The sequence below is a fragment of the Lepisma saccharinum genome, chromosome 29 (genome assembly GCF_977018435.1).
Source record: "Lepisma saccharinum chromosome 29, izLepSacc3.1, whole genome shotgun sequence".
Classification (NCBI taxonomy): domain Eukaryota; kingdom Metazoa; phylum Arthropoda; class Insecta; order Zygentoma; family Lepismatidae; genus Lepisma; species Lepisma saccharinum.
In genome coordinates this window covers 34,530,679-34,555,545 of record NC_139257.1, presented here as the reverse complement: position 1 = coordinate 34,555,545, position 24,867 = coordinate 34,530,679, and the positions used below count along the sequence as shown (strand labels likewise).

At 35.9% G+C, this 24,867-nt stretch overlaps 1 protein-coding gene across 1 annotated transcript in view; it reads left to right on the top strand.

Moving 5' to 3' along the window:
• The window catches only part of LOC145981549 (dnaJ homolog subfamily C member 11), a 47,680-nt gene extending 23,173 nt beyond the window's left edge, over window positions 1-24,507 (top strand). The window contains exons 10-11 of the mRNA XM_083114862.1: window positions 18,781-18,910; window positions 24,021-24,507. Coding sequence (XP_082970988.1) covers window positions 18,781-18,910; window positions 24,021-24,043 — 153 coding nt within the window. The 3' untranslated portion in view covers window positions 24,044-24,507. The remainder of the gene's footprint in view (window positions 1-18,780; window positions 18,911-24,020) is intronic.
• Window positions 24,508-24,867: the final 360 nt, after the last annotated feature.

Genomic DNA, 24,867 nt, shown 5'->3' with positions numbered 1-24,867 from the left:
ATATTTTTCTTAAGGTATTTATGTATTTTGTGTTTGAACTACAACTTCAATGTGTGCGTAACAACCGCACAAATTAATTCCTAGACCAAATATTTGTGGTAACCTTTGACCACAGTACAGTGAAACGACATGACAATCCCAGTCAAGTGACAGACGAAAAAACAAAGTATGCCATTATGGCGAAAATGGAACAAAAGGAGACAGCACATGGTCCATCTCAGTAGCGAGTAACGTCTCCTCGTACATGTCTCAGGTCATTCACATGTCGTGGCATACCATTGATGAGGCTGTCAATGAACTCTTGGTCCATTCTATCCCACTCGTGGGAGGTCATTCAGTGTTGAGGGAGGTGGTACACGATTCCGAACAGCCCTTTTCAGCTTGTCCCATACATGTTTGATGGGGTTCATGTCTGGGGAAAATGGGGGCCAGTCCATTTGAGTGATACCTGCATTGTTGATGAATGCTCCTACAATCCGCACCCTGTGACAATGAGCATTGTCATCCTGCAACACGAAAGCATCTCCCACAGCAGCACGGAAAGATGCAACAAAACATTCCAAAATACAGTCCCGATATGTGACAGCATTCATAAACCCTTGGACAGCAACCAGTGGCGTGCGACGTCCCATCGTGATACCACCCCCAAAACATGACTGAGCCATCTCCCTGTTGATGCTGCTCCGAGCTCGAGCAATGCTACCTGACTCTCGCCACACACGTATTCGGCCATTATCAGATCGCAAACACAGGCAGCATTCATCAGTAAAGAGAACACTGGACCATCGCTGAATGTCCCAGTTGTGGTGTTGTTGAGCCCACCAATATCACACACTATGGCGTGTCATGGTTAACGGGGGCGCTCTCCAGTTACGTCGTGCATGCAACCGTGCATTATGGAGCCGATTAAGAATGGTTTGTGGAGTCACGTGTACACCTGTAGCTCCGAACTTGTCATTTCTGAGGTCTGCAACAGTGCGTTTCGGGGTTTCTCCGGGCAGGAATTTGGACATAGCGGTCCTGTGCTAGGGTGGACGAACGGGGACGACTATTGTGAGGATGATCGACGACTCCTCCAGTCTCCACATACCGTTTCCATGTTTTGGACACTGCACTCACACCCACTCGTTGGGCAACTTGACAATAAGAATAACCTTGCTCCACTAAGGTGACAATTCGAACATGATTGTATTCTGATATCGTTTCTGGAGACATTTTTCTACCCAGGCAGGTGCGTTTCACTCACTGTAACGCACGGAAACACAATGTGTCTTACCGTACTGACGGCTCGGATTGGTTGTGAGTTGCACTATTCCCACCCACGCAGCACAATGGTGCTGCTATTTCTGTCTGCTCTGCTGGTAACATCTCGACTGACATCTACCATGAGTTACATGCTAGGCAACATTCCATATTTCACTGTTTCACTTGTCAACTGGGGTGTTCTGGATGAACCTTGTCGTCCCCAATTACGGCTTTCCATTCTTCTCTATCCTTTGCAGCATTTCTCCAATTTCTAACTCCTAAGACATTCAGATCACTCTCCACTTCATCTAGCCAGGGATTTCGTGATCTTCCTCTTTTTCTTCTGCCTTCCATCTTGACACAGTATATAGCTCTTGGTATCCGTCCTTCTTGAATTCTCTCAATATGCCCAATCCATCTTAATTGATTTAATTTCACAAATCTTCCATTTCTAATATATTGTCTATTTCCATATTAATGAATATTCTCCAGGTATTTCCCTCTTTGACAGGTCCATAAATTCTTCGCACTATTTTTCTTTCGATTACCGTAGTTTATTGGCATCTCCGGCACTAATATTCCAACTTCTGAGTCATATACTATCACTGGTCTTATTTGTGTTTTATAGATTTCCATTTTTGTTGATATACAGTAAAAACTGTATCCCGGAACCTCTGTAAGAAGAAAACCTGTAAATACGGGAAAAAAGTCCCCAGAACGGACCAATTTTATACCTGAAAAATGACCTGCTTAAGGCGGAAACCTCCTTAACGTGGAAACTGAACACCATTTAAAGACCAACGAGATGTTTTTATTCTCAGTAAGACAGATATTTCTCCTTTATTTTTTCACTCACAAGAAAACAATGCAATACTGTAAGTGGAACATGCCTCTGTTGCCACTCGCTTATCGGTAACATTGTCGATATGAAAGAATGCACTACAATACTCATAGCTGTTACGATTCCATTTCTTTCTTTCATCTCTTACCCTCTTTCTCCACCTTTCTTTGTCTATTTCTCCTCTGTTCTTTCATCATCTTTCTATTTTTATTGTTATATCTCCTTTTTTTTCTTCACTTTTATCTCAATCTTTCTTAACCTCTCTTATTCCATCTTTCAATATTTCTCTTTCCCTCTATGCACATCGCGCTACGATGCCAGGGGTCCCGGGTTCGAAAAGATACATAAGTGCGTACTGTACATTCTTACAATACTGTAAAAAGTGTACCAACATGTTGTGTAGTTACATAATTGTAATCTCTGCTATGCTTATTTCGACTGTATCGCATTTTTATTCATGTACGTACATGCATTAGTACACTACATTATAGGGATGGGACGATATGGAATTTTGGCCGATACCGATAAAGTACCGATATAAAATTTACCGATACCGATAACCGATATTCTACCGATCCGATATAAAATTAGAAATGGTCCTGGAAGAACCTGTAAGGTTCATTGACCTCCTTAAAAATGTGTGTTTCAAAGTGACTGCAGTGCAAGAGAAATTGCATATTTAGACATTTACTTTTTAAAAAAGTAGGGCATGGAGATTATCCATAAAAATTACAACAAAAATGGCATAATTTTGCACTAAACTATCAGATATTTATTGATATATCGGATCGGTAAAATAATCGGTAATTTTACCGATAAACCGATACACCGATATGCCTATATCGGCCGATACCGATAGAGTACCGATTAATCGGTCCCATCCCTACTACATTATAAGTAATGCGAAATGTAAATCTGTCTTTCCATTATTTCCTGCAGCACTCTATACTGTATTTAAAGTCAACCCAGTATAAGAAGGAAAACTGTTAAGACGGAAAATTTTGCTCGGAACCATCATGTTCCGGGATAGACAGGTTTTACTGTATATCATTGTAAAGCTTAAATGCTGCAGTTTCTGAATATAGCAACAGTATTCCATTCAAGATAGCAAGACTTATGTGAAATGCGGTTGATATAAACTCATCGCAAAATGAAGGAATGTTCTGATGTTTATAGTACTTCGGATAAAAGAAAAGAAAAGGAAAAAGAAAACAATTATTAAAATGTATTACTGGCCAAATAATATTATGTATATGGAGTGTGTAAATGCCTTAATGGAAGAAATCTTGTGCTGCTAACTGCTATTTTGAGGGTCATGAATATTCCTCGTATAATTGTTACGTTAATCACAGAAAAAGTACATATTTTGATTTTTTTTTTTTTTAGAAAAGTAAAGTAGGAATGAGCAAGGACCATGTATAAAAGTTTGAAGGCCATTTCCCACGATTTTTCACTTTGCAATGTAATGTTCTGTGACCAACAAAATCAGTGCCATTCTGGTGGAATTCAAGCATGCACCTCCCATCACATGGGATGCGTATCAGCGGTATTTGTTGGGCGAGAAAATAACTTCCTGAGTACTGCAAATCCATAACATAATTTTGATCTTGCTTTCTACTATTACAGAATAAATAAGGTGGTTAAAGTGTGAAAGCTTTGGGATGCTAAACACAGTGGAGGGGGAGGTGGCATGGGTTGGTGACTTAGTGTTTACACAAGAGGATATTCTCCTCTTGGTCCACATAGCAAGAGGTGACTCATTGAATAGGTATGAAGTCATTCACTCTTGATTGGCATAGCAACAGCTTTACGACCTACAAGAAAGCCATTTCTTGAACCTGAATTGTACTGTGAGATATAATTGTTTGTCACTTTTATCCCATCAAAAACCATGGTGCGCATTTTGCAGGCGTAAATACGGTAACTGTTGATACAAGATAAACAAAACATTTAACTCCTTCAAAGTTATAGTTTTCAATTTTTAGATCTTGTATACGATTTCTTCCTTTTCTTGTCATTTTCAGATATTTTGTTTTATTTGCATTAATTTACAAACCCATTTTCTATCCTTCTTGAATCAAATTCATACTACTTTCTTTTAGGCTATTCACATGTTGTGTATTAGAACTATGTCATCAGCATATGCACAAACCTGTTTAGTTTTGTAGATAATTAATTAGAGCATCGCAAATTAATGCCCAGAATGATCTGTAAAGAATGTACAAAGGTTTCGATTGATTTGGTTTATTTTATTTCACTTTTCTGCTACTTTTGGCTAATCACGAAGATTCAATGTACAAAGGAAACTAAATAAAGAGTGCACATATACGAGGGTCACTATTTATATTTTGAGCCTAACAATGAAAAAACAGGAATTTGGCATTGAAAACTGCTTTATTGTTTTTCGAAGTATTCTCCTTTATGATCAATACACTTTTGCATTCGTTCGAACCATTTGTCAAAGCAGTTTTTCCAATCTTCTTGAGACACCTCCATAATATGGTTTTTGAACGCATCAACGGCGTCTTCCGCCGACGAAAATCGTTGTCCACGCAATTTATTCTTGACATTCGGGAACAAGAAGAAGTCATTGGATGCCAAATCAGGACTGTACGGCGGATGACCCATCAATACGATATAACGAGTCCATTCAGATGCACTGTTATATGGTCATTAAATATGCTAAGATTGGAAATTTAAATCTTCATTTTTTAGTGGGGGCTTTTATTTCATTGCATTCCCCATAATAAATTACCACAGATTACGAAATGTCATCATTTTCGGAGATATATTTTAAAAGTTATTCAAAATTAAAATATGGTCACATATTTTATTTATTTTCATGCTCCATTGTAAGCATTGCAAAGAACGGAAAATTTTGTAGCAGTAATTCTTGTATTTGTTAATATTTCTTTGCTAATTAGTACTCACATTTGTTTCACAAGGTTTTCCATACATTTGCAATAAAAAGGGCACAATTTTAAGTTAATTTAACATTTTGATGAAATTTGTCAAAGAAAAATGCTTAATAGTGATTTATCTTAGTTCATGGCTATTTTGCAGTGTTGCTAAATCACTTTGTGGTAAAATCGAAAATATCGCAATAATATAAGGACAATAAACATACAAAATATATTAAATTGAGATAGTAAATAATACAAAAATGCCTTAAAATTGTATGAAACATAATTTTATTACATATTTGAACTTGTAAAATAAGTTTACAGCAGTTTCTATTAAAAGATACATTCGTGCTGTACAAAAAAGTAGTGATTCAATAGTCTGTGTGTCCTTATCACAACTTGACAGTGAAGGATACCTGGTTCGAGGCTTGGGATAGAAAAATGGCTTCCAAAAAGACGACAAGTTAAGCGTCGGGGCCAAAAAATGGATATTTGTCTGTAACAAATCCAAATTAAAGTTCATAATGGACAAAAAACGGAATACTAGTTGTTGAAATAACAGTGACATCACTTTATACCGAAGGATCTTCATAGCAGAAGTGGTGAAGTGATCTTTAGACTTAGAAATCTTAGAAACCAGATATATATATTTTTTAAAAGCCAGCCCCAGGTAAGGGAGGCTGGACTTTTCTGCTAACATACAATATATTTTACAAAGAAAAGAACATATTTGATAAGAAGATAGAACTTTTAAAATCTACAAATATGGCCACCTAAGCTTGCCATCAGTATTGTCAACGCTTGGTACATTTGTAACTTACTTGTAAGAGCATTGTATAAAAGAAAAGGCAATGTAAATGTACTCGTAGGCATGGCCATGCATTCCAAATATAATTTTGTTAAATGGTGAAGAATATATAATTGTTCGAAAGTTTGATTTCTGGCTTATTTGTGAAAGCATAATTTTAGAAGTATTGTTAGTTAGTTTATATTGACTGAATATTATTTTTTAAGAAATTGCAAATTGAATAGATTTGTAACATGTTTGAAGATTAAGTTTCTGTTCACAACACGCCTTGACATTGGGAGTCACAACTTGCTACTTATTGCGCGAAATCTTTATCAATACTGAGGCGAGGAATATTCATTTCGGTGGTTGTAACCTCATACAAGATTTAGGAGTCTCATTTTGGGCTCCTGAAGTTTCTTGAATAGTTCATTAATCCTCATACTAGATTATGAGGACTCAGTTGTGCTGCTAATGTCAGGTAAGTTGTGCACATTCACTTAACATATTATTTTTGTCACTTGTGAGATTTCTGGTTTAACATAAAGTATATGATGATGGAAAAGGAAATCACATTGGCTGACCTCGCAAGTATGGTCAAGAATATGCACAGTGACGTAGATTCCAAATTAAGGGAACACACTGAAACTTTGGCATCTCAATGTGTGAGCATAGCCAAAATGCAGGAGCAAATAAATGCTTCTAACACAGCTCATTCAAATGACATAAAGTCTTTGAAGGTTGACATAGTTCAATTCAGAAATGAGTGCATGTTACGCACAGAGAAAGTAGAGCATGATTTTGGTGATCTTGAAAAGAGAATGGATGATGAATTAGAAAGTAGGGTTTGTAAGTTACGTGATGAGGTTGATGAAAGGATGGGTAGCTTTACAAAGCATTTTGATGCTCAATTGGATGAATGCATTTCTGCTACTAGGCAATGTACTTTAGCAATTGATCAGTTGAAAACGGAATGGTCAAGAATGAAAGGTAGGAATAGTGATGATTTAGTTATGCTAGATGTAAGTGTACGGTCACAAGGAGTTCAATGCTCACCAACACGTTATGAAATAAACATTGAGGGTGTTTATCTCAATGATGTTCATCCTTATCTGAATGTTATGCAAGGTGTAGGTAGTGTAGACACAGATGAAAGGCACTCTAAAGAGGTTGAAACCAGAAATGACACCTTTGTCTCGCCCGTAAAGCAAGAGTTGTCCGAAGTAAATAAATCTTCATTAGAGACTACGATTAATGAGGCGTTATCAAAAATAAAAACAGGAATTTTGTCTGTGGTAGAGGATATTCCGTCACCCTTATGTAAACATTCTAAGTTAAGTTTAATGCACGATAGGAATATTGTTAGTAGTGAAATACCTATGACTTCGCATATTATGAACAAATCTTTGCATGTTCCTCAGTTTGAAGATAAAGCAGTGAATACTGACTCATCTTTTGGTAGTATTCATGTCAGTCCTTCAAGGAACATAAAAAACAAACCAGAAGTTGTTGTAAACTCTGATTCCGAAGCCTCCGGACTTGTTGATTCGGATGGTGTTGGTGTTAAACATTCAAACAGTATGCCTTATAGTAGACACAGGTTAGATCATAGGAAGTATAAGCGTCGTAAACAGAATAGTGATGCACTTAATGATACCAATAAAGAAGTAAATGAAATAAGAGTGTGTTCCGAGCCTATATGTGGCGTTACACATACTGAAGTTGACCATTCATTAGTAGTAAATGATACCATTAGACGTGCTTTTATCAAGCCTCAAGAACTACGTCATTTCCCTCACTTCGATGGAATATCAACAGATGTTGCACCATCTGAGTTCATGGAAAAGGTTGAAGAAAATCTAGATTTATATAATATAAGGGAATCTGAGTACATGCGTTATTTGCCAAAACTTTTGAACGATTGCGCGCGTAGTTGGTATGTGCAAAATAAAACCACTTTAACTACATACTCAGAATTTAAAAGAGCATTCTTGTCTCACTACGAGAACGATAGGTGGAAGACAGTAAAGTTGTCCAAGGTTCTCAGTAGCCCTTATTCAAATGTAACACATGGTAATTTGCTACAATATGTAAATAAAAACTACAAAACATTGAAATCAGTACAGCCTCATGCAGAGGAGGCACATCTGATAGCACAAATTGCCACACTTTTACCACACAAGATACGAGAACATATCGTAATTAACATCATCAGTTCCTTGCAACAAATTTTGCTTGTAATAGAAAATTTTGAATCCTTGAAGGTTAATCCTCCAATAACTAGTGAAAACAACTTTGATGCAAAAAACCGAAATTTTAAGGCACGAGTTGCTACTGTTTCAGTTAGTAGCAAATGTGATAACAGTGAAGAATCTAACTGTCTAACTAAACAGAATGTTGCAACTGGTAAAGATAAAAGAAATTTTAGTATGCCTGTTAATAATGCTAGGACATTTACACGTAACTTTAGGCGAGTCAATCCTAGTAGTAAGGCGTATTCACAGCAGGAAAACGCTTAACTGCTTGTGTCAATGGAGGTGACAGAAGCAGTGGTGTTGCAAATCCTCCTCAATTGAATACAGAGTATAATAGTAAATATAGGAGTGATACTCATTTTAACAATGGTGGCTTTAGAAACCTAGTTCCAATGTTAGATGATGCCCAATTAGTAGGAGACAGTTTACTCCTTAGGTTAGCTCAAAATATACTAGGCTGTAGATATTCTAAAGAGACTGGAGGTTCCAGATACATAGGTTTATGTGTTTCTGGACAAATGATTGACAATCTTCGCCAACGTGTTGAAGGTGGAGCCAAAGTAAATGATAAGCTTATTTTGTTAATTGGCACAAATGATTTGCTAAGAAGGAGATCACTAGAACAGATGATGGGATCTTTTACAAGGCTTCTTAATTTACTAAAAACTAAGACTAGGAAAATAATCATTCTCACTTTGCCTCCAATAGCAAGGTTTGTGGCATCGGAAGATGAACCAATATGGAAAACTTGGGACAGATTTAATACTTATTTAATGACATTACATAATGATGATACTGTCAAAGTTTATAATATTGCACCTCTATTTTTTCAGGATAATGGTAGGGTAGATGAAAGTCTCTATGTAAAATTCTTTGGTGATCCAGCACACAATAGATTGGATATGGTTCATTGGAACAATGCAGGGATGAATAAAGTTATTCAGTTTTTAGCCAGCATGTCGGTATGTAAATTTAGGCATGACAACATTGTTCACAATGCCAACAGAAGTACAGTTGAAGCCACTGTACATTCCGTTAGCACTAGCAAGGTGAACGCTGATAATAATGTACATTTTAATCGAGGTGATGAAATTATTTCTAATTTTCAGGAAAACTAGATAGTGGCCTTTGCTCGAATGTAGGTGACAAAGGTACTCTCGTGAATCCTACAATATGTACAGTTAGTGTAGGCGACTGGGACCAAGAATTTCAATATGAAAGTTATGGTGATGAGCAAAAAATCCGGATACCATTAAATTCCTCTTTTAAGAAACCTAGCACTGCAAAAATTGAAGTAAAAATTCTTAACCGACCTTACGTGGCCTTGTGTGATAGTGGCGCGGAAATGAGCCTACTTTCGGAGAAAGTATGGAAAGATATTAGTGTGTTAGTCAGTAAGCCTAGGCTACTTCCAGCTTCAAACATCAGATTGGTAGATTTTGCAGGTTACACCAAATCAAAGGTACTAGGCATAGTTAAACTAAATATAAACATAGTTACAGTAGATTTGTATGTTCAATTTCTTGTAGTCCAAAATTTACAAACCAGTATAATATTGGGCTTAGACATTCTTTACGCTATGCAGAGTTCTTTGGATTTTATGAACAAAGCTCTTATGTGCAAGACACCTCAAGGGCAAATCCTAGCTCGTTTTATTCCAATTGGTGCAGGAGATGATGATAACCAGTATTATAATTGCGCACTAGTGCATAATGATGAAAATTCTAACATTACCAAAATTGAGCATGTAAACAAATTTAACGATCTTTTGGACAATGCTGACACTTTAACTGATAGTCAAAAGATTTTACTCTTTGATCTTTTGAATGAATATGACAGTGTATTCTCAAACAAACCTGGATTGTGCGAAGGGTATATTCATAAAATGCATTTGGATACCGACGAACCAATTGTCGGAAGAAATTATCCAATACCTTATGCTTACAGGGAAAAAGTCCGTGAGCAAATAAACACGATGCTAGAATGGGACGTGATAGAACTTTCAAATTCTGAATATCTTTCACCCCTTTTAGTAGTTCCGAAACCCAACGGGGACATACGTCTTTGTGTTGACTTGAAACGAGTCAACTCACACGTCAAATTAATGCAAATACATCCCGTGAAGATACAAGAGTTGTTAGTAGAATTTCAACAATGCAAATATTTCACGAGCCTAGATCTTGGGAACGCCTTTTGGCAAATTTTACTACATGTAGATAGCCGTAAATATACCGCCTTTAAGTTTGAGGGTATTCTATATCATTTCAAGAGAGTTGTGTTCGGTTCTGTCAATGGTACCGCTGTGTTTGTAGATGCTCTCAATCGTGTATTAGCCGATTGTAGAGAATTTGTAGTTGTGTATGTGGATGACGTTATCATCAAATCGAAAAACTTTAACTCTCATGTTGTACATGTTAGAGCTGTATTGGAAAAGCTTAAGAATGCAGGAATGACGTTGAAGTTGGAAAAGTGTAAATTTTGTAAATCCGAGATTAAATTTTTAGGGCATGTAATCACTTCCAGAGGTTACATGAAGGATCCTATATATATACAATCTTTATTGGACTTGCCAGAACCATCAACCTTGAAACAACTACAAAGAATTCTCGGCTGCTTCAACTGGATAAGCAAATATATTCAAAATTATGCACTCATTGCTCAGCCTTTGTACCATTTGCTAAAGGAAAAATCTAAATGGCAGTGGACCGATCAAGCATCAATAGCTCTCAAGACCATGAAAGACAAAATTTGTGAACATGTGTTATTGGCATTTCCCGATTTTTCTCACACATTTTATGTGCAAACAGATGCATCATTAATTGGTGTGGCAGGTTACTGTTATCAAACTATAGATGATGAATTTAAGCCACTCGGTTTTGTGAGCAGATTGATAAGAAAATTTGAGAAGTCTTACACTTCAACAGAATTAGAAGTGTTAGCAATCTTATATACAATAGATAAATTTAGTTCATTATTAAAAGGTAGGCATTTTGTAGTCATCACTGACCATAAAGCACTAACATGGCTGGAAACGGCACACACGTGGAATGCAAGACTGACACGATGGTTTATCCAATTGCAGCAATACTCATTCGATGTGCAATATTGCAAAGGATCAGATAACATCATCGCGGACGTGTTAAGTAGAACCTTTCCTCAACAAACAGACCTGGTATACCATATTAATAGTGTGATGCTAAAAGATGTGTTAGAACCTTTAATAAATGTGGAAAGTCTTATTCAAGCTCAAGAAGCGGATAGTGATTTAAATCAAATCAGGCAATTTCTGTTGAACCCATTGGTTTCAGATAACTCTAGAAGTAGAACTTGGAGCAAACAATATGTCCTAAAGGAAAATGTGTTGTATATCCGAGATTTTCACAATGCTAATATAATAAGGATATGCATTCCAATAAGTCTAGTGGGTTCCACTTTAATAAAATTCCATGATCAAGGGGGACACTTTGGTGCACATCGCACACTTTCACAAATTTATTCACATTGTTTCTGGAAAGGAATGAAAAAGGACATACAACAGTACGTTGCTGATTGTGAGGTTTGTGTTCGATCCAAACCCAATAAGCACCCAGCCAAACATTTAGCTAAAGTGCATTATACGAGTTCACCCGGTAAGGTGCTGTTCATAGATTTACAAGGTCCATTTACTATGGGTCCCAAGCGTGAAAGATTTCTATTTACAATTTTAGACGCGGCCTCCAGATATTTGGTTGCGTATCCAATTGTGAATAGCAATGCTAGTACTGTAGTAAGAAAGCTATGTGAAATTTACTTTGTGCATCTGGGAATACCACATAAAATTATTTCTGATAATGGTCCTCAATTTAAATCTCACTTGTTCAATACATGTATGAAAGACTATGGCATTACACTTATGTTCACACCTCCATATCACCCTTCATCCAATATGGTGGAGAGGTATCACTCGGAACTAAACAGATTGATGAGGATCTTATGTATTGAAAACCATACTCGATGGCCTGAAAAGATTAACACAGCCTTGTTTTGGTTAAACACCACCATCTCGACTCATACTGGTTTTGCCCCAATCGAATTGAGATTGAATATAGAACCAAGCCTTCACTTAGGTACAAAGATTTTCACTGTTGATAGAAAAGACACGTGGAATGAAAAATTGGTTATGGCTGAGATAAAGAGTGGTAATGCTAGATCAAAGAAGTTAGATAAATTAAATGTAAGAGAAGAAAATAAAGTACCTGTTATAACCGGGAGTCTGGTTTTTATCAAAAACAGACAAAGGGAGATTGATGACAATCCCATAAAAAAGTATTGTTTCCTGTTTGAAGGGCCTTATTTGTGCCTTGATAACATAAATCATTCGCGCCTCACTCTTTTATGTTGTAGTAGAGGTAATATTGTAGATAATGTGGCAATAGAACATGTGAAATTATGGAAATGTTCCAAGGAACGTAAGATACTGTGGTTGCGACAATTACGCAGTGTCACAAGCACACATGTTGATGAAGTAGAGTACTTTCTAACTCAATGTGTAGAAAACATGGAAGATAGTCCATCAGTCGAAATATCATATGTATATGCGGTGAAAATATGAAGCATGCAATAAGGGTGGTGGATGGGAGTTTCTACTAGACTGTCGGTCTAGGGAGGTATATTAGACCGCAGTACTTTTCTTCTTCTTAACTTAAAATATATTTTAATTCATAATTCATTTTCACATACATCCATACTATAAAGATAATTGGATGAGTTTATTCTAAACTGATGTTCTAGATGACCACAGAACAGTCATTCTTCAATTTAGTTTATTTTAGAATATTTGATAATATTTTGTGCGTATGGACCTACACCATATACACGATGGATTAGGGTAAAGAAAAGTTTTTTCTTCTTCCTAAGGTCAAGAAAATTAATGTTGATCTTTCTGTAGAAATTCATTTTCATGCAAAAAAATTTATTATTTTCTTTGTTTACAATTTTCCTTTCTCAATTCATAAACAAGCACTTGAAGAAATTTAATTCATGTTTACTGGAAGTGACTTATAGCTCTGACATGTTGAATGTTAGTAGTCTATGCACCTAATATGACTCTAATACAATAACTGAACATAACATGTTATACCAAGTATAACCAGAATGTTACTTGTTCGTAAAGTGTACTGGCTGAATAGTAGTCCCAAAGCACATATTTGCTGGTGATGAATACTGGTAACAAGTGTGTGAGGATACATAATATATTTTTTAAGCATGCATTGCACGTTAAACTAAAATCCCTATGTGTACATTGTATTTTTAAGTATGCATTGCATGGTAAACTAAAATCCCAATGGGTACATTGTAAATCCAGTCTGCACTGCAGTTAAAAAAGAAATCCCAACGCACATATCTGCAGGAGCAATTATTTGACACAAAATATGTGTGGGTACAGTTGACAATGGTAACAATAAAATTATTATTATTGCTTGTGTAGCATTTTAGTGTACTGTGATTCCATGATGAGAATCATACACTCCAATATATATGTAGTTGACAAAAAGCACAGCGATCCAAGTGTTGATCCAAGCTTGTCACTCGTATAGTTTTTTCCTAGGACATGCCAAAGTTGCATGAAGACTTTTAAGATGTGTTCACCAAGGGCAGAGATAGTTCCTGCCGTGACACTATAAAGTCAAGGAACCTTTATATATAAGTATTATGTGTTAAATTTATGATGCACAAGTCAAAAAATGGTATAATTTCAATTTTAGGTCATAATGATAAACGTAAGTTGATAGTAAGGAATATTTTATTCTGCTATTCACCTATGACAATAATTGTTATGAATTCAATGCTCAAGAGTTAGCAAGAATTACATATTGATTAAACTAACATGTTACTGGATTAAAGAAACATTACCCAGTTAAACGAGGTAAAATACGAATTTAAGTTAACATACTGTTAAAGCACCTCCGTGATGGTTAATCGCATGTTAACTTACATCAATTGTTTTTAGGTACATTTTTAACAAGCAGGTACCAAGAAATAAATTTTTGAGATAAGCTATGTCTTTGCGGAACTAACACAACAAAAAAGCATTTCATGGTTTAATTAACATGAAAGTCAATGACTTTATTTCCGAGATTATGCCAATGTTGATTAGTTTCCTTACAAACTGACATTATTCTTGAATTTTGAATATAGTTTTAATGATATGACAAGCTATGAGAAAAATCTAATATGACTGGTCAGGTTGAGATGTGACATATTATCATTATTGATGTGTAAATATGTATGTGTATACATGTTAAACATGGCACATTATCATATATTATGTAAAGACAGCATACTGATTGGTGTAGTGATTATTGCCGTTTCATTTAACTTACTCATTTATGGCAATTTAATTTCACGTTTAATAATCATAGGACATTCCTAAGAATGATATTAAATAATATGATTATAAATGACTTTGGACTTAAATTCAAATAACACATTTTTCAAAATCACATATGTTTTACAAACATACTCTTGTGTGTTAAGACAAATTATTTAATAAGACACTCAACGGATAATATATCCTGAGTGGATTGACTGATGCAATATTGCAGATGTTTGTAATTTGCAACAGGTTCCATGAAATAATGTTAAGTGTTAATACACACATTACTGGATTGATAAGTAACATAATTTATTGTTGGTTACGATAGTAACATTTTTATATTTATGGTTATGTAATAACTTTATTATACATAAACTAGTTGCCTTGTATGAGTGCACAAACTTTATTCATATTTTTAGCTTAAAAAGTGTTGTTTTTTATTATATGATCTTATTTGTTCTTTAGATGATAACATGTTGAAATTTTTAACTTATGGTATTAATATAATTTATGATTCATGAATAAGATGGTATTATAGCCATAATTAGATTTCATCAGTTGATACAAATAGTGTTACACATTAGAACTCTAATGTTGTTTACATACATATGCAACTTTATAGGGGTTCACACATATTTTTCAAAATAATTTTTGGCACTCAATATAATTGTGTTGCCTGTCATATATTAAAAAATATTAATATTTATTTGATTTGGTATTCATTGTATGTACTTGTAGGATACTTTGTTCACTAACTATCATCCATGTGTATTGGAAACCAAAATGGCATTTGCATATTCATATTATTTTGATTGTTGAAATTTGATACATGACTGAATGTTCTTATTATTTTGGATAATGATATGTAAGTCAGATTAATGTTTATTTTAATATGTGCTACAGCACACTACAAATGATAATGGTCAAACAATTTTCTATTCAAGACACACACATTATATATAAAATGTTAACTCTTTAGGATGTGATCATAAAATTGTTCACGAATTATTATTTTATTTCGTCAAGCTTAAATTCATTGCTAATACATGTTTAGTATACACAACATTTTCTTTAAATGTATAAGTAAATTAGTTAGTCTTAAACTTAATTTTTGCGTGGGTTCGCCCTGTTGTGCGCCAAATATAACGAGTCCATTCAGATGCACTGTTATATGGTCATTAAATATGCTAAGATTGGAAATTTAAATCTTCATTTTTTAGTGGGGGCTTTTATTTCATTGCATTCCCCATAATAAATTACCACAGATTACGAAATGTCATCATTTTCGGAGATATATTTTAAAAGTTATTCAAAATTAAAATATGGTCACATATTTTATTTATTTTCATGCTCCATTGTAAGCATTGCAAAGAACGGAAAATTTTGTAGCAGTAATTCTTGTATTTGTTAATATTTCTTTGCTAATTAGTACTCACATTTGTTTCACAAGGTTTTCCATACATTTGCAATAAAAAGGGCACAATTTTAAGTTAATTTAACATTTTGATGAAATTTGTCAAAGAAAAATGCTTAATAGTGATTTATCTTAGTTCATGGCTATTTTGCAGTGTTGCTAAATCACTTTGTGGTAAAATCGAAAATATCGCAATAATATAAGGACAATAAACATACAAAATATATTAAATTGAGATAGTAAATAATACAAAAATGCCTTAAAATTGTATGAAACATAATTTTATTACATATTTGAACTTGTAAAATAAGTTTACAGCAGTTTCTATTAAAAGATACATTCGTGCTGTACAAAAAAGTAGTGATTCAATAGTCTGTGTGTCCTTATCACAACTTGACAGTGAAGGATACCTGGTTCGAGGCTTGGGATAGAAAAATGGCTTCCAAAAAGACGACAAGTTAAGCGTCGGGGCCAAAAAATGGATATTTGTCTGTAACAAATCCAAATTAAAGTTCATAATGGACAAAAAACGGAATACTAGTTGTTGAAATAACAGTGACATCACTTTATACCGAAGGATCTTCATAGCAGAAGTGGTGAAGTGATCTTTAGACTTAGAAATCTTAGAAACCAGATATATATATTTTTTAAAAGCCAGCCCCAGGTAAGGGAGGCTGGACTTTTCTGCTAACATACAATATATTTTACAAAGAAAAGAACATATTTGATAAGAAGATAGAACTTTTAAAATCTACAAATATGGCCACCTAAGCTTGCCATCAGTATTGTCAACGCTTGGTACATTTGTAACTTACTTGTAAGAGCATTGTATAAAAGAAAAGGCAATGTAAATGTACTCGTAGGCATGGCCATGCATTCCAAATATAATTTTGTTAAATGGTGAAGAATATATAATTGTTCGAAAGTTTGATTTCTGGCTTATTTGTGAAAGCATAATTTTAGAAGTATTGTTAGTTAGTTTATATTGACTGAATATTATTTTTTAAGAAATTGCAAATTGAATAGATTTGTAACATGTTTGAAGATTAAGTTTCTGTTCACAACACGCCTTGACATTGGGAGTCACAACTTGCTACTTATTGCGCGAAATCTTTATCAATACTGAGGCGAGGAATATTCATTTCGGTGGTTGTAACCTCATACAAGATTTAGGAGTCTCATTTTGGGCTCCTGAAGTTTCTTGAATAGTTCATTAATCCTCATAACGATTTTTTGACTGTTCATAAAGTCGGTTGTTAAACGAGATGTGTGACAGCTGGCATTGTCTTGATGAAGAATGATCCGACGGCGTTTGTTTGTTTTCCGTATTTGACCGAAGACCCCTGGCAAACAAATTGTTGTGTACCATTCAGAGTTGACCGTTCTATGTTCCTCTAAAGGCACAGTTGTCACATGACCATTTGTTTCGATGTGCTTCGAGCGCGAACAACTTTTGTTGGATTGGGTTCATCTTGAAACACCCACACAGTCGACTGCTGTTTACGTTCCGGCTCATATGCATATATCCATGATTCGTCACCTGTTACAATCTTATATACGTCTTTTGAAGCACCACGATTGTATTTATTGAGCATTCGTTTGCACCAATTGACGCGAGCGTCTTTTTGAGTTTTTGTCAAATTGTGTGGGATCCAACAAGAACATACCTTTCTCACAGCTAAATGATCATGTAATATTTTATATATGCTGGTGGAACTAATGCCTATGGTTGCCTCAATCTCACAGTATGTCACATGACGATCTTGCAGTATTAGGTTTTGCACAGCATCAATGTTTTCTTGAACAACAACTGATTTTGGACGACCTTCGCGAATCTCGTTGGTGAGCGAATGGCGGACACGATTAAATTTGTGATACCAGCATTTCACAGTGGCAAAGGATGGGGCTTCATCGCCAAATGTGAAAGTAAGTTGATCGATGCACTCTTGTCTTGATAATCCATGTCGAAAATTGTAAAAAATCATCGCACGAAAATGTTCACAAGTTAATTCCATTTTATTGTTGTCGCGCAATCTCCAAGGCAACATAAACAACACAAATCAAGCTATTGACAAAACATTTGAAGTACGTTATGGTCAATAATGCCAGACGATTCGGTGCAAACGTCAAATCGCACCCAACTTCAATCAGTGTTGCCAAGGCTCAAAATATAAATAGTGGCCCTCGTAGATCCCATATCCAATGGTTTCAAATTATTCTAATTGGTGAGAAAAGTAGGTTAATAATCTGTTACTGTAACCTAATTACCCATAGACTAATTAGTTAGTTTAAAGTCACTGAGAGGCACTATGTGTAACAATATTGAAAGCTTTCTTACAGAATGGTAACACTGCAATGTAAGTACAAGATACATTATATCTAGAGGCACATATTTTTGCTAAATAGAAAAGCAAAATTTCGGTACAAAAACCGAGTTAATTTCAGGTTCAAAAGCGATAAATAAAGTAAAATTTCGCTGTTATAGCAGTGAAAAAGTGATATATATAAAATGACATTTTGGTTTTAAAATTATGAATATAATCCCGAATTTAATTTACTACACAAAATAAACATATCCCCTCTAATAACACATTTATCTTGTTATCAGAATATTAAGTTTATTCCTGTGTAAAGGGGTCCATTTTCGCTTCTCAAATATTTGCAGCAGAATTAATCAATTTTCCGTGAATTGCATAACTCTCGGGATAATTTTGACTTCTGAAAGTGTCGCGTTGGTAAATAGGCTCTACATTTCGTGTTTAAGAGTCTATTTCGCATTATTTCGTCAGAAAACAGGGTAGGAAAATGCACCTCACACCTTTCAGAAACATGAAAAAATTGCATTACAAAGTGTTATTTCACATTTCATGTTTTCATCAAAAACTAAATATGCATGCCTGTAATTATATCGTAAATTGAGTTTAGATGAGTGAACCTTTTTGGAGTTTTTCTTGGTGTAAGTGTTATTTTCCTTTTTCAGAGTCAGTTGCCTGGTTTCTATGACCCATGTGTTGGCGAAGATAAATCATTAATGGTACAATATTTGTTCCATGGTGTCTTACATCAAGTAACAGTAAAAGATAATGATTTTCTTAGGATACCTAAACAATGTAAGTAATCTGTTAAAAGCATACCTTAAGCTTCAGTTAGTTCTGAATTGTATAATATCCAATTTTTTCATTTTTGTCTTGTAATACAGAGAAGCCCCATTCTACAAGATCTGTTCCATAATACTCAGAAGGAAAACAGACATATGTTTAATTTTTGCTTGTTAATCATAGTGACAATACATGTATTGTTTTGTAATTCCAGTATGTCATACCATAATCTAATATGTAAAAATGGATGGATGTGTGTGTGTGTTTGTTCCGTCATAACTCTCGAAAGCCTGGTGCTAGCGATTTCAACCAAACTTGGAACACGTATCACTTGCAATCTCGAAAGAAATACTGTGTGGGTAAGACACCCCTGGCACCCCTAGGGGTGGGAAGGGGGTGACGTAAAATTAATCTAAAACAACCGATATTAGTGTGGAATCCATAGTTTTCGGGGTCGCTAAGATGAATAGTGACACTCCCAATGCCATTCAACTCCAAGTTCATCACCTATCGGGATGGGGTTGGGAGGGGGTGAAAAGTAAAATGTCAAAAATGACCTAGATCAGTGTCGAATCCATAGTTTTCGGAGTCTCTAAGCTAATTTGTGCCATTCACGATGACCACACTTTGTACACATATAACTTACAATCTGAAAAGAAATACTGTGGGGGGGGGGGGGGTGTAAGACAGCCCTGGCACCCCAAGGGGTTGGTGGTGGGAACGGGTGACACGTAAAAATAATCGAAAACGACCGATATTAGTGTGGAGTCCATAGTTTTCGGGGTCGTTAAGATGAATAGTGACACTCCCAATGCCGTTCAACTCCAACTTCATTTTACACTATAGTTAGAATCCATTATATTACTGTCTAATAGAAGATTGGGATAAATAAATTCCTAGGCAACGCCGGGCAATCAGCTAGTATGTACATAAATGAACAAAAAAGACAGAACTGAATTATAATCTGTAGTTTTCAAGGTATGATGTTGCTACTAGGGGAGGCCAGATCCGGATCCTGGCGGATCCGAAATCCGGATCCGGTTGCTTCCGGATCCTAAAATTTTTCGGATCCTGAATTTTCAGATCCGGATCCGGATCCAGAACTTTCGGATTCGGATCCGCGGATCCGGAATTTTCAGATCCGGATCCGGATCCAGAACTTTCGGATCCGGATCCAGAACTTTCGGATCCGGATCCAAAACTTTCGGATCCGGTACTTTCAGATCCGGATCAGGTACTTTCAGATCCGGATCAGGTACTTTCAGATCCGGATCCGGTACTTTTGGATCCGGATCCGGAATTTTCGGATCCTGATCCGTTATCCCATCCCACATGCGCTTCTTGGGAAAGTAAGAATGTGCTTATAACATATTGTTACCTGCTAATATACATATATATATAATATACATACACACATATATATATATATAGTGTGTGTGCTCGCGTGCGCGATTTGTAATTAATTAATACACTTACTTACTATACACCTGTCAAATTTCATGGGAATCGGAGGGGGACACAGGGGTCAGATGATTCCCACGGCAATTTGTCCTAATCTTGACATTTGAGGCGGGTTTTGCCCCCTAAAACAGTATTTTAGCCGAAACAAAAAAACACGTATTTCTTCCTTTGGGCCCCTCTATACACCTGCGAAGTTTCATGAAAATCGGAGGGGAATACAGGGGTCAGATCCTTACTTCAATTTGTCCTCATCTTGACATTTGAGGGGATTTTGCCCCCTGAAACAGTTTTTAGCTCAAACAAAAAAACACGTAATTCTTCCCTCGGGCCCCTCTATACACCTCCCACGTTTCATGGAAATCGGAGGGGAACTCAGGGGTCAGATCCCCACTTCAATTTGTCGTCATCTTGACATTTGAGAGGAAGTTGCCCCCTAGAACAAATTTTTTTCCGAAACAAAAAAACACGTATTTCTTCATTTGGGCCCGTTTATACACACACCTGCCAAGTTTCATGGAAATCTGAGGGGGACACAGGGGTCAGATCCCCACTTCAATTTGTCCTCATCTTGACAATTCAGTGGGTTTCGCACTGTAAAACCGTTTTTTAGCTGAAACAAAAAAAAACAACATGTATTTCTTCCTTTGGGGCCCACTATACACCTGCCAAGTTTCATGGAAATAGGAGGGGGACACACAAATCAAATGCCCACTTAAATTTGTCCTCATATTGACATTTGAGGGGGGGTTGCCCCGTAAAATCGTTTTTTAGCCGAAACAAAAAAAACACGTATTTCTTCATTTGGGCCCGTTTATACACACACCTACCAAGTATCATGGAAATCGGAGGGGGACACAGGGGTCCGATCCTCACTTCAATTTGTCCTCATCTTGACATTTGAGGGGGTTTTGCCCTCAAACAAAACACAAAACACAAAAAAACACTTATTTCTTCCATTGGGCCCCACTATACACCTGCCAAGTTTTATGGAAATGGGAGGGACACAGGGGTCAGATCCTCACTTCAATTTGTCCTCATCTTGACATTTGAGGGGGTTTTGCCCCCTAAAACCGTTTTTTATCTGAAACAAAAAAACACGTATTACTTCCATTGGGCCCCACTATACACCTGCCAAGTTTCATGGAAATCGGAAAGACAGGGGTCAGATCCTCACTTCAATTTGTCCTCATCTTGACATTTGAGGGGGTTTTGCCCCCTAAAACAGTTTTTTAGCTGAAACAAAAAAACACGTAATTCTTCCTTTGGGCCCCACTATACTGCCAAGTTTCATGGAAATCGGAGGGGGACAATTAGATAACCTCCCTTGTTAGTCTTACACTTTGTAATTATTTAACACTGCATATATTATAATGTTTTATTTTAATTTGTAAAACTGTAACTGTAGAACAATTGTATAATTTTTGTATAACATTTCTATCTTGTTATATGTGTTAAAGGTTTCATCCTGGAATGGAATGTCTCACATTTATGTGTGTTTTCATTTCCAATACATTCGAATGAATACATATTCGTTTCAATGGCATTTACAAAATCACTTCGGACATTTGTGCACGAGTGTGTTAGCCGATGCGTAGCAAAGTATTTTAGGAACAACACTTGAAAAAAATTCTTGTAGGACTAAGGTGTGGTAATATTATAATGGGATTGAGATACGAAACTCTCGGATCCGGATCCGGATTTTCGGATACGGATCCAGATCCGAAACTTTCGGACCCGGATCCGGAACTCTCGGATCCAGATCCAGATCCGAAACTTTCAGACCCGGATCCGGATCTGCGGATCCGGAACTCTCGGATCCAGATCCAGATCCGTAACTTTTGGATCTGGATCCGGATTTTTCGGATCCGGATCCGTTTGGCCATCCCTAGTTGCTACCACGTGAAGGTCTGCTAAACGTTAAAACAAAACTCTGGTAGATTGATACGGTATAGTTCCAATGCAAAATTTATATCTTAAACATACCTATACAGAGTGGCTACTCACTGTGAATTCCTTGAATTCCAGGAATTATGTGTGAATTCTGTTTGAAAAATTGCAACTTTTATTAATCCAAATCCCATTGAATTTATACATATGTATTTATTAATGCCCTGAGGCAAGATTTTCAAAGTTTAGCTTTTACTTTTATCGAGGATGGAAAAGAAAGCTTCGTGGAAAATAAAACAGAATTCTCTCAATTTGTGTGCTTTGTTAGTGTACCTTGCAGAACAATCTATCTGACATGGGGAAGATTATTGCAAGATATCTTGAAGTTGATTAGGTCAATTTGAAATTGTTATACAAGTAACAATTTTTCGTAGATTACTGTATCCCGTAATATCTGTGACTTGTGTTTGTAGATGTATTTCTAGGCTGATATGGGCAAATTTAAACTCCTCACTTCAAATTAAATATATTGAAGTGTGACTCGGTGATTAACTTGGGGATCGTTAGAGTTACTGTGACCCGATCGTGATGAAGCTTGTTCTAAAGTCCCGAGTTCGAGGTGCAACTTACCGAGACGTCTCGCGCCTTAAGTATACACCGCCTTGAAAACTGTCACTCCTCCGTGCCTATTACACTCAATGAATTCTGATACAAGACTGAAAGTGTGTTTCTTTGTTCGGGATGTTTTATACCTTTCTTACAATCTCATGTCTCTGACCCCTCATCGAGAGGTTAAAACGGTATGCAGCTTTGTCATTGAGCAGTGTGGAGGTGTGGATGAGTAGAGCTTTTCCAGATTTCGCTCGGTATCACTCTTCAATATATACAGTGGAACCCCGATTTTCCCGCATTATACATTCAATCCTGATGGTCCCAACATAGCAAATTGTTATAAAATTTTCATCGATTTTACATTTTCCTGCATTTTAAGTTCTTTTAGCTTGGTCCCCTGAAAAACGTAAAATCGAGGTTGCACTGTAACATTCAATTGAATTAGAATGTTTGGATACATTGCAATCGCACAGACACTTTATATTGTTATTTTTGTGTGTGTGGATGGTGAGCGGTTGTAACATGTAAGGTTGATATAGAGAAACATGTGTTTGTAGCCTTGAATATTTGGAAATTTCACCTTCAAAATTTGGAATTATACTTGAATTTTATCACAGTCGTAGAGTAGGCACCCTGCTATATAAATTAAGGATGGGCTGATGTGTATAAAATGTGGTACATCAAATATGAAATTTTGGCCAATACTGGTAACAGATATTCCACTGATCCAATATAAAATCCCAAATGGTTCATTGACCTTGTAAATAAATGTGTGGTATTAATGCCCTGAGGCAAGGCTTTGACAGTAATGCAAAATATTTTTTAATTTCAATATTTACTTTAAAAGCACTAAATTGAAGTTATTTACTATTTACAGATATATTGGATCTGTAAAATTATCAGTAATTTTACTGATAAACCAATATGCATATATCGGCTGGTACCGATACAGTACCGACTAATCTGCCCCATCCCTAATATAAATATCCTGAACTAGTGAAGTGTTACAATTTTTAAGTATGTGTGTTGATATTGTGGAACTATTGTCACCTGGGGTCATATCTGGCCTCACCATTGCATTTAAGGGTTAGTTAGAACTTTAAAAAATGTTACAGTTGCATGTACATTCTGTTGAAAATAATTACCCTAATTTTCATTTCAGCACATCGAATCAATCCAACATGATAAAAGCATAATATGAAGTGTTTTTTTGGAACATGAATGCTCCTAGTTGAATGTAGTGCGTGCAGTTGCAAGTAATAATCTGGTAGGGAAAAAGGATGCAAGAAGAATGAGTGCAAGTTGCACAGTTCATGCTGCGAAGATTGCATATGTGGCAGTGCAATTAATGTTTCCTTTCAATTGAAACTCGTAAATTGAAGAAATCTATGTATCAGAAAATGTATTGGTAACAACCGTCTCTTTTTTGCAACAGATCGTCCTATTTTTGTCGAGAAAAGTTGCCTTTTTTTGCCAGAGATTAGAAATTGGTTAACTTCAAATGATTTGTTATGGGTCAAGAAAGCTAGTCATTGTAAAGGTTGTGTAAAAAACCTTGCAACAAAGCTGGAATGCTTGCTTGTAGACAGCTATTGGTGCAACAGAAACTATTTTGTAGACTTGTATGAAAATATAAATAATTTACAAGTTCTGTTTGTTCTAAGTGTCCTGTTTATTTTTGTTTGACAGATGTCGCTTCTTGCTGGAAGATGAGATTACCGTATTTACTAGTGTATAATCAGGGTGGTTACTCACTGGGAATTCCAGGAATTCTGTGTGAATTTTTCTCCGTAGACGTGAAAAATGGCAACTTTTATTAATCCCAATCCCATTGAATTTATACATATTTATTAATTCCCTGAGGTAAGGCTTTGGCAGTTTAGCTTTTATTTTTATCGAGGAAGGAAAAGAAAAGAAAGCTGCGTGGAAAATAAAACAGAATTCTGTCAATCCGTTTGCCTTGTTAGTGTCCTTTGCAGAACAATCTATGACAGACGGAAGATTATTGC